This window comes from Urtica dioica, chromosome 8, assembly GCF_054948205.1.
Source record: "Urtica dioica subsp. dioica isolate 48M chromosome 8, U.dioica_male_clone48M_v1_H2, whole genome shotgun sequence".
In the NCBI taxonomy this organism is placed as follows: Eukaryota; Viridiplantae; Streptophyta; class Magnoliopsida; order Rosales; family Urticaceae; genus Urtica; species Urtica dioica.
Window position 1 is genome coordinate 34,652,312 of NC_142763.1, and position 12,047 is coordinate 34,664,358.

Genomic DNA, 12,047 nt, shown 5'->3' on the forward strand with positions numbered 1-12,047 from the left:
TCGTAGAGAACATCGGTTTTGCTAATTAAAAAAACAAAAAATTAGCCAAATAAGCCACCGAAAGTCTAAGAATTGCTAGATAGCCAACCTTTTGTTTTTTTTTTTGTAATTAGTCATCTCAACTTATTTACGGCACTCAAAAAGACAAAAATACCCAAAAACATTCTCGCATATTGTGGGCTTTTTTGTCTTTTTTAGTGTCGTAAATAAATCGAGGTGACTATTTACAGAAAATTAACAAAAGATTGGCTATTATACAAAATGCTATAAATCAGATGGCTATATAAGTAAAAGACTCTATAACCAATCTATAGTAACAACAAACTCCCCCTTTGGCTTTTTGTAGGCAAAACACATAGCAACCAATGAACATGAAAATCAGCATAGACTCAATGAAAACAACAGCCAAGATCCATCAGAAGAGAGATCAAGCAATCACATACATCACATAAAAACAGAGGTCTTCATAGCTATAAAAGAGTTTCATAGCACACACAACACTACTCCCCTTATTTGCCTGAAGAAAGTCAAAGTGAGGTCAGAAAGAGAATAAAACCAGAATAAGTCAAGCCTTAGAGCATAGCTAGAGAGAGAAAGCTATTAATAATACAGACTGAATCAAAAGGAGTTCATGTGGTATCTAAAATAAAAACTATAAAACCATAAACTTATCAGGCATTGGAAGGGGGTGTCTGATCAGTATCTTCAGGGGCAACAACAGTATAGGCAGAAGTGGTGTTGGAGAAATTCATCGATTACAAGACTTCTTCTATTTCACCCTTTCTGACAGATGAAGTCTTGATCATTTCCTCAAGATGCTTGAGCTCACCAATGAACTTCCAGATAGTGAGAGAACGAAGTTCAGAAGACATCGGAGGCACATTGGGAACATCAGTAGACATTGAGAAATTATGAGGTACATACATATAGTTGGGCATACTAATGTCTGCAAAGTGATGAGTCTGGAAGAGGTAGTTGAAGAAGATCTTGCCATATATCAAGGAGAGATAAGTTATGGGAAGCTTAATAGCCTCAGAGTCAACATGCCTAACCACACAATCAAACACAAATTGCTCGAAATCCAAGGCAGGACCAATACTTACTTGGAAAATAAACTAAGCCAAGGTAAGAGAAATTCTAGTGGAGTGAGCAGAAGGGCCCTAATTCTTTACTCCAATCTTGTGCAAAATGGGGTATTTTGTGCTCAATTTGGACGTAGGGTAAAGACCCTTGTTAGTCTAACCTTTTAAGTCATTTCCATCTTTGATTTCCTTAACAAGATCAACCTTGGAAGGATATGAGTCAATGGAAGAAGGAGCTTGTCTTCTCAAATACTCATTGATCGCCTTGAGAGAGAACTCAAATCACTTCTCTCGAACATAAGCCTTCATGAAATCAAAAGATTCTTGATCAATGATCTTCTCAGGCGGGTTCACTATGAATTCTCTGACAAGCTACACATAGTAGGGGGACTATGTCTGTAACAATCATCATTAATTCATAATCTTTTATGTATTTAATAATCTCATTGCACTGTAAAGCTTTCTCAGAGATCCAACTCAGGATCAATGTTCCTCTTCACATCAAACTTCCACCTACTGGCATCTTAGAGAGAATGGAAGGAAATACCATCCAAATGAACGTATGGTACTTCATTCATTGGTTTCTTCTTCTTTTTCTTTGAGATATTTTTTGCTTCTTCTTCCTCTTCAAGGATCTTGGTGACATAGTCAGTTACATCATCAGGAACATCATGTTCATTTGCAACAATTTTCCCTTCTCATTAACCTTCTTCCTTTCGGAAGCTGGTTCTTGTTCAACAACATTCTTTCTATTCTATTTTTTAGCAGACTTTTACTTCTCAACAATCTTCTTTATCTATTTCCCTTTAAAGGAATCAAGGCCTTTCATATAGCCTTAGGTATTGCCACTCATGGCTTTCACAAAATCTTCTTCAGATACAGTATTCACTACTTTCAACTGAGGATTATCTCATTTAATCCATTTAGCAATATCTTCAGAGTTATACCTAGACTCCCCGAGGTAAGCAGCCATTTGAGCCAAAGACTGATTATCATCAGTGCTCACTTCTTCAACACGTCCACCAAGGTTCTGAACACCCTCTGTGGTTCATGGAGATGTCTTTCCATTAGGAGAAGGAACATCATGATTGAGATTCTTGTTACCTTCGTCAATTCCATCTTCAAAAACACCAAAAGAATTGATGTTCTTGGACTTGTCAGTCCTAATACCCAAGTTTATCATAGTAGACAAAACATGACCATAATCATCTCCAATAAATGTTTCCATCACATTTTCCCTAGGAGCCTCAGGCTCAACTACATTATATGTAACTCCGACTTCAATGACATTAGATGGGTTAACATTGTTCTTCATTTTTGGTGACTTTTGGTTCAGGAGTTACCTGAGGGGTTGCATGTGAATCAGACTCTGAGGATGAGCTGTTAGAGACATCTCCCACAAGATCAGTCTTCCCAGATGCCTATTGGGAATAAGATGTGGCAAGTCACTGTCCTTCACGACCATTCCACGCACGAACATGTGAGAAGGAAGATTAGCTTTTAGATCAATGGGTAGACCCTTAGAGGAGGAATCTCCGGCCTGGCCATCGATTCCCTTAAGGGTCTTTCCTACAAATGTCTTCACCCTGTGCTTGTTGACCACAATCTTCTCAGGGATTCTTTAACAACCTTCTTATTCGAACCTTTCTTTTGATCACCAACAGTCAAGGTTCTTCGGCGAGTGGAAACCATTTTCGCGATATTGAATTTTCTTATTAGAATTAGGGCACAATCGAGAATCACGCTAAAAGAGAAATGAAGATTCTTGAAATTTGAAAAGGGCGTGAAATGGGTCTGAGCGATGTAGACGGTTGTAATCAAATAATCTTTTCTTGAGAAATAAACCATCTCACTAAGCTCTGTTTCAGAACACGTGGACAAGACAGTTTGGATAAACAGTTTTCCATATTCGAACACAGTGGGCCCGCCCAAAGAGAAACAAAGACTTAGCCCACACAGTCTTTGACCCCGCAATTAATTGCTATAAATCCAGTAAACACGCACCCAGAGCTACTCTCAATTTCTCAAACTAAGCAGTTCAATAACTTTGGTGAAGATATCTGCCAATTGATTTTCAATGCTCACATGCTCAAGCGAGATAATCTTATAGCTAACTAGATCTTTGATGAAATGATGGTGAATATCAATGTGTTTAATCTTGTTGCTCTGAATTGGATTCTTTGCTACATTGATGGCCCTCATGTTATCATAGTAAAGTGTCATGACATCCTGTGGAACATCATATTCCTTTAGCATGTGTTTCGTCCAGACAAGTTGAGTGCAACTGCTTCCTGATGCAATGCCCTCAACTTCTACAGACATAGGTATAATTATGTTTCTTACTAAACTAGAATATCATATTGTTTCCAAGGAAATAACATCCACCATCAGTACTTTTTTTTTATCATCAATATTCCCTGCCCAATCAACATCACAATACCCAACCAGAGTAGTGTTAGTGTCATGTGAGTAGAAAATTCCATACTCAGAAGTTCCATGAACGTACGTGATTATTCTCTTGACAAAACTCAGATGAATAGCCTTTGGATTGGCTTGATACCTGACCCATACACCCACAGAGAATTCAATATCAGGTCTACTAGCAGTGAGAGAGAGAGAAGACTACCTATCAAACTTATGTAGAGATTAGGATCAACAACTTTTTTCTTCTTTAGAGATCTTAAAATGAGTGGCAACATAATTTCTTTTGGGTTTTCCATTTACCAAACCAAATTTCGTCACAATGTTCTTTGCATACTTACTCTGTGAGAGAAAAATGCTATCCTCCATTTGTTTGATCTGAAATCCCAAGAAGAAAGTGAGCTCACCAATAATGTTCATCTCAAATTTAGATTGCATCTGTTGAACAAACTTCTCTACCATTGTCTGAGACATCCCACCAAAAATAATATCATCCACATAAATTTGAGTTATCATTAGCTCTGAATTGACTTCTTGATGAATTTATTTTCGTCTGTCCCTCCTTTAGTGTGTTAATTTTGAGTAAGATACTCTGTAAGACATCATACTAAGCACGATGGGCATGCTTGAGTCCATAGAGAGCCTTTCTGAGCATTTACACGTGGTTAGGAAGTTCAACAAACCTTTTAGGTTGTTCTAAATACACTTCCTCACTAATGAATTTGTTAAGAAAGACACTCTTAACATCCATCTGATAGGGCTTGAACTTAAGATGACATGAATTTCCAAGAAAAAGGCGAATGACTTCAAGTCTGGCCACATGAGCAAAGGTTTCATCAAAATCAACCCCTTCAACTTGAGTGTACCCCTGAGCAACCAGTCTTTCCTTGCTGCAAGTAACATTTCCATGTTCATCAGATTTTTTTTTCTTGTAGATCGATTTAGTGCCAATGAAATTTATAGATTCAAGCCTTCATTCCCATACCTCATTTCTTTCAAATTGAGAGAGTCAGAAGTTGCTGCTTTGAAGGCGACTCCCTTTGGCTTCTTCTCATATTGATTAACTTCAAGGGGCATTTCATACGTCAGAAGAGAGTCAATGAGCTCATCTACCTTCATCTTCAATGTATCATGAACTTCATCACTAGTAGTGACCTTGATCTTGAAACTCTGTGGCAAAGGTCGAAGGATCTTCTTTACCAGCTTAACATCAGACATTCGTTCTCCAAGGGAGTCAGATTCATTAGAGAGATCTCTCATACAAACATAGTAATCACTTAAGGCTCTTTCTCCAACATCTTCAGATTCTCAAACTTAGCGGTTACTAGTTGAAGACGAGAGTTCTTCACTTTATCAGTGTCTTCATAGGATGTTTCAATAATTTTCCAAGGTTTTTTTTTTTTTTTTTTTTTTTTTTTTTTTTTTTTTTTTTTTGCATTCTCACAAGCATTGTTTAGTCTGAAAACATTTTTGTCTACTTTATTATAAATGGCATTCAGTGCTTCGAAGTTATAAATTATCTGTTATTTAATCTTTGGTCCTAACACTCATATAATTTAACTAGTGTCTATTTCGTTATCGATGGATGGTTTCCAAAAAAATAGATTGGTTTAACAAATTTGGTTGAGGAATGTAAATGCTGTTAGATAAAATTATATATTTATATCTACCTTTTTTTTTAATGTTTATCTATATCGAAATCCACATGAAACCTATATTTTTTATTATTATTATTATCATAGGATATTTTGATGATGTGCTCTATAAAATGCCAAAAACTATAGTGTTATCTTCTGGGCATATGAGCTTTGATATATTTAGGTATAAAAATTAGATAGGAAAACTATTTATTATAGAACTTTCAATTTGTCTTGTGAAAGCTAAAACAAACATGAAAGAAAGGGGGGTAGCAATCAAGAGTTGGCGTGCTATAATATGTTGACAAATTTATAAATAGGATAAATTAATTCAGACCAAACAAAGGTAGTACTACTACGAACGAATTGGTCATTTAGTTCCCATGCAAAGATCTCTTCAACCTAAACAAATACATGCATATATAATACAAATAAAAATAATAATATTTTCAAGAGCAATGATCGGTCTACATAAGATATATTATTTTAGGAAAAAACTTGTCATTAAAATGGACATTTTGTATTTGTTAATTGGAATTCAACTATCTTACACGATCTTCGCCATTCATATTTTTAATAGAAAAAATTCAATTGATAAGTGCACACATGTAAAGAAGTTAAGTTTACAATCAAAGCAAATAATTTTCATGCATAATACATTGTTAGCGACTGCAGTAGAAATTATAAAACCGTGTAATTTTATTTTTTCAGACATTGAAATTGGGATCCAAGAGTTTCTATTAAACGACCAAGGGTATTTCTGGAAATGCAAAAAGTTAAGCGGTCAGAGTGAGATAATGCCATGCAATTGAGGCGGCAAAAACAAGGGTCAAACTTGCCGTCAAACCAGACTCCTCTCTAGACTCCATACTTCGTCCTTTTCTATTTTTCCTAACTAATATATAAAATTAAAAAAATTGATTTTCTTTGTTTTACTTTTAACTTCTCCCCTTACCCTCACAAACAGCGACACTCATATTCCGATTGTGTACTCAAGGACCAACCAACCAACCCATTAAGAATAAAGTTAAATAATATGAGAATTTAAAGAACAGTAAAAAAAAGAAATTGTACTTCAGCAGAAAGGTACACACCCAAACAAAATAAGCCAAAAAATAAATATAATTTTTTTTTTTTTTTTTACAAAATTAACACCGACGAATTTCATTTCACAGCCCTCTCTCTCTCTGATACAAACCGACGACAAACTCCGCGCTGGCAAAGATTCCTTTTTTTTTTTTTCTTCTCTCTCTCTCTCTCACATACCCTAGAGAGCTTTTCTTTTTCATTTTCTCTCTCTTCTTGCCTTCTCCGATGGACGACCCACTTCTGATCTCAAACCCTAGCCCCCGGAATTAGCCGTGGTCTCTTTCTCTCTCTGTGAGTGGTTTCTGTATTTCGGTTTTCCGATGGGTTGTACGAGCTCGAAGCTCGACGATCTGCCGGCGGTGGCTCTCTGCCGCGAAAGGTGCTCGTTTCTCGACGAGGCCATCCACCAGAGATACGCCCTTGCCGACGCACACGTGGCGTACATTCACTCGCTCAGATCCATCGGAAACTCTCTTTCCGACTTCGTCCGCCATGATTTCACCCCTTCCAATTCCCCTCCGTCGCCGAAGCTCAAGGGAGGGAACGACTCCGCCGCAGCGCCGGCGACTCGCGACCGGGGAAAGGGAAACGAAAACTCCGACGCTCACCTCGAGTTTAACTCCGACGACGACGACGACTCCGACGACGATTCCGGTTCTCTCCACCACTCCGACGAAGACCACGGCCACCACAATCACGGTCACCAGTACCACGGCGGCGAGGAGTTTTCGCCGCTTCACAGTCCCAGCCCATTCGGCGGAGGCTTCGGCGGAGGCGGAGGAGGAGGAGGGTTCATGAACATGAACTTCATGAAGAAGAAAGCGACGCCGTCTGTGGTGTACGAGCAGAGACCCTTCACTTCCGATACAGTACAACAGGTCGGCGAGTCTTCTTCTTCCTCTTCTTATTACAACCCTTACTACAGCAATCCCTATATGAACACCAACCCCAACCCTAACCCTAACCCTGCATATCCCTACTACGGATATCCCAATCCCAATTACGGCGGAGGCGGCGGCGGCGGCGGAGGCTATTACGGCGGGGCTTCTCCGCCGCCGGCGATTGGTTCATCTTCCAAGCCTCCGCCTCCGCCGCCATCTCCGCCCAGAGCCTCGGCGTGGGATTTTCTGAACCCGTTCCAGACCGAGGATAAGTACTACTCGCAGTACACGCCGAGCCGGGACTCGAGGGAGGTGAGAGAGGAGGAGGGGATTCCAGACTTGGAAGATGAGGATTACTTCCAGCACGAGGTCGTTAAGGAAGTCCAAGTCGATCAGAAGTTCGCCGGAGACGGAAGAGGGAAACACCATTCGAAGGCGGCGGAGGAAGGGATTAGCAGGGCCATGGAGGAGCCCGACGTGGCGATGTACCAGACGAGGCCGACCGCGTCGGTGGAGAGCGACAGAGGTGTTCAGTACGACGTTCACGTTGTGGATAAGAAAGTCGTCGGCGACGAGGATGGGAGGGGCAAAGAAGCCGCCTTCAAGGGCCGCGGAGGGGACGTTTTCGAAGTAGTGAAAGAAATCGAGGCTCAGTTTCAGCGAGCTTCCGAGTCCGGCAGCGAGATTGCGCAGTTGCTCGAGGTTGGGAAACTCCCGTATCACCGCAAACACGGTAAGTTTGTATGCTTTTTCGGGGTGGATTTGAATTGATTGATTAGGTGAATTCAAGTTTTTTGACATTTTTTTTTCCGCAACTAATGTTTCGGAGCAGGTTCTAGGATGTTGCATATGGTTACTCCATCTTTGTCAGTGGTATCGTCGCAGCCCTCGACGTCGAAGAGCGGAGATCCCTCGTCCTCCGCTGAGGGTCCCGCGCAGTTGGACTTCGAAGAAGAGTTACGGACGAGGTCGAGAAACCTTTCTTCCACGTTGCAAAAGCTTCATCTATGGGAGAAGAAACTATACCATGAAGTTAAGGTGAGGTTACTAGGATGATCCGAGGTTTTCTCTAGATTCATGTCGTCCTCGTTATTTTACAAGCGGGAGAGCTAAATCCAAGTTGGAGATGCACAAGAGGCCTTTATTTTTAATTATTATTTGAAAGGGCCCTAATAATGCAATGTAGGGCTGTTTTTGGTTGATGCTTTTTGGGTTCCACTCAAAAATCAGTTGCCAACTTTTAAAATGACATGACAAATAAACAATTGTCTGGAGCGGGGCCTTCTCTATAGACTGTATATTTTTTTTTTCTTTACATCTCAACATTCATGTGACAAGTTGGATTAGGTCTCGATTTTTTTTTTAATATTAGTTTCTTATTTGTTTGAATTTGATATATATTCTTTTATAGTGTTGGTTTATTCCACTACTGAATTTCCGAACTTGACAAATGTTAAGAGTATTCGTGATAACATTGTGTAGGCGGAAGAAAAGATGCGAGTAATCCATGACAGGAAGTGCCGAAAGTTGAAGCGTTTAGATGAAAAGGGTGCTGAGTCGAATAAAATCGACACAACAAGAAATTTTATTAGGGATCTGTCAACAAAGATCAGAATCGCAATTCAAGTTGTTGATAAGATATCTATCACAATCAATAAAATCAGAGATGAAGAGTTGTATCCACAACTAAACAAACTAATACAAGGGTATGTGAAGCTACAAGCATTTTATAGAGTCAATGCACTATTCATATGGTTTGTTGTGTTTTGTGATATACTTGGCTTTTCTTGGTCTGGTAATGTTTGTTTGAGGTTTTGAGTTGCTCTAGCTCATATGATTTTTACTTGCTCTGTCATACTATTGGGTTACCATCATATTAGTCGGTCGAGTTTTGTTGTCACATTGTCAATTTCATTGATCTGGTGTGGAAAATCTCAGCAGCTTTCTCGCTTTGTGCCATCTGTTAGAATAAAGTAGAGAAAGCCCCATACACTGATGTTCATACATACACACCTTCAATATGCAAAACTTACAATCCTACACCAGTATATGAAAAACAGCTCACTGTTTGCTATGGCTTAATTTATAAATACATATCGTAGAGCTAAAGAGCTGTTGATATCAGAATTCAAGATTCTAACAATTTCTGTTTTTCTTTTGGGATCAGGCTAACAAGGATGTGGAAAGTCATGCTCGAATGCCATCATATCCAATGCCAAGCCATCAGAGAAGCAAGAGGCTTAGGGCCGATCGGATCAGGCAAAAAACTGGGCGAAGCACACACAGAAGCCACTCTAAAGTTCGGGCGCGAGCTCATAAACTGGACATTCCGGTTCTCGAACTGGATAAGCACCCAAAAGGGGTACATAAGGGCTCTGAACAACTGGCTCCTCAAATGCCTTCTCTACGAGCCCGAAGAGACACCCGACGGGATTGTCCCGTTCTCTCCGGGCCGGCTCGGCGCACCCGCGATCTTTGTGATCTGCCACCAGTGGACCCAAGCGATGGAGAGCATATCAGAGAAAGAGGTTGTTGATTCCATGAGGTCTTTCGCAATGAATGTGCTCCAGATATGGGAGCAAGACAAGGTCGAGATCCGACAGAGAATGATGGCGAACAAGGAGCTCGAGAGGAAAGTGAGGAACATGGACAGAGAGGATCACAAGATGCACAAGGAGATTCAGGCCTTTGACAAGAAGATCGTATCGGGTGAGACAGTTGTGTATCAGAGCGACACGAGCAACCCGAGCCTTCAGGCAAGCCTTCAGAGGATCTTCGAGGCCATGGAGAAGTTCACAGCCAACTCCGCCAAGGCCTGCGAGGAGCTTCTGCAGCGGAGCGAAGAGGAGAGTGTCTCCGTCAGAGACCCGCAAGAGAGAGAGTCCTGAGATTATTTTTTGTTTATTTATTTTACACTCTCTCTCGTGGGACCCGCCCCGTGAAATGGGCTTGCCCGGGTATGTCCACCGCTGGGGCTCGGCTTGGCCAGAACATCAAGGAGACGAGCAATAAGACATGCGAAGCATAAGGATGGCGAAATCAGGTCTGGAATCTCAATTATATGATGCAATTAGGCAAAATGTGGAGAGTATACAAAAAAAGAAAAAGAAAAAAAGGAAGGGTAAAAGCTGCAAGGCCTGCACATAAATTATTTTAGCAATTATTAGGGAAGCTCATTTCAGTTTTGTATGGAGTTTTGGCCCCCCCAAAAAAAGCCCATCTTTTATGAGATGGTGATTATGGCGATGATGTACAATAGATATATGTTGTATACTTCTTTTTTCCTTGTTAAGAGCTAGATATTTTCATTTATATAAATTTAATGTACATAGAGACTTTTATTTAGTCTTGCCGTTTAGAACTATGTCTGGTCTGGTTCTGGTTTGAAACATGTTTATAGTTAATTTTCTGTTTGATTTTTCGGCGATTGAAGTGAGGTATGAGGTTGTCGTTTTTCCAAAACCAGTGTAGTTGGGACGAGGCAATTTGATTGATTATGATGACGGAATAAATTTTAATTACAATATCGTTGTCAGCTAATAAGCACTTTGGGTGTGGGGATTACAGAATCAATGTGGTTAGAAGAATATGGAATCAAATCAAGTCGTCAAGGTCAAGATTTGGCCAAGCTTGGCATTGAATATTTGGTTCATCATAATGCTCGAGCAATTCAATATAAAATTCACGTGTACAGAATTTTTTAGGTGAGAATGCATTCAGTCCCTAACATATTTTTTTTTTATATTATTATCACTATTATGTCCACGTATATTTTATATTTTATAATTGAAATGAAATTTTCTGTTTTCAATTGTCATACTCACTTCCATCTCCATACAAAAAATGACGACGACCTTCCATTATAAACATAAAAGATCATTATCCAATTTAATGAAAACTGTGACATTTCTTTTTAATAATTTTGTACGCTAAGAATCCTATTGAAGTGCAAAAACTATATGAAACTCTTAATAGCACATAAAAGTTGCGAATCATGATTTATATTATTAACCCTACGATGCTTATAGGATGAACTTTTGATACCCACAAATATATTTTTTTAACTTTTTGACCATTAGTCAAAACGTACGATTCAAATGCTAATCTCTTCAAGAAAATCATGAAATTTCATAACATCGTAGTTCGTTAATCATAGCTCATTTTGGTACGATTCTTTTCACCCTACGATAAAAAAGCATCCACGAAGGATAGCATTTTATGATCATCAGTCGCTTCAACGAGCCGGTCAATATGGGGTAAGAAAAAACTATTTTTGGGCAAACTTTATTTAAATCGGTGAACTCAATGCACGAGCACCATTTTCCATTCTTCTTTCTTATAACGATAGTGTTGGCCAGGATATTTCACGTCCTTGATTGATCATGCGTTCAATAGTTTGTCGAGCTTGTCATTGATCACTTTGCTCTGTCTGGACCAAGTTTTCTCTATTTTTGTTTTACGGGCGAATCGACGTTGATCCGGTGGGATGCAATGTTGATGTCAATCTCAACCATGTCATCATCAGTGGTCCATGCGAAGGCTTTCTTATCCCTTTTGAGGAAAGCAATTAATTCCTTCTTGATGCTGCCGCTCAATCCAGCTCTGATCCCAACACAACTTTCGGGGTTGGATCTGTCGAATTGGACTTTTGTAACCATTTCTAGGAAAAATGTGTCTCGTTCTTCCAATTTTTCACCCATTTGAGCCGAGCTCAGGGCTTGACCATCTCTGTTGATGGATAATAATTGCTATTGATCGCCAATGTTTTCTTTACCAGTGCCTTCACTAGATTTATTGTCCGTTAGTTTAGCCTTTTTTTGGCTTATCTTGCTTTTTTCGTGAACATCTTGTGATTGCTCATATAGCATATCCGAGAGGCCTCTTGACTGCTCTTTATCTTCTGGATTTTGTGAGGAGTAGGAAAACGTACGCATTTT

General features: G+C 39.6%; 1 protein-coding gene across 1 annotated transcript; it reads left to right on the plus strand.

The window, feature by feature from the left end:
- Positions 1-6,308: 6,308 nt before the first annotated feature.
- LOC149389461 (DNA-directed RNA polymerase subunit beta, putative (DUF630 and DUF632)) lies at positions 6,309-10,471 on the plus strand. Its single transcript, XM_089621995.1, has 4 exons — positions 6,309-7,843; positions 7,943-8,148; positions 8,593-8,816; positions 9,278-10,471. Exons 1-4 carry the CDS (start codon positions 6,550-6,552, stop codon positions 9,996-9,998), a joined length of 2,445 nt encoding a protein of 814 aa, XP_089478121.1. The 5' UTR covers positions 6,309-6,549; the 3' UTR covers positions 9,999-10,471.
- The last annotated feature ends 1,576 nt before the right edge of the window (positions 10,472-12,047 follow it).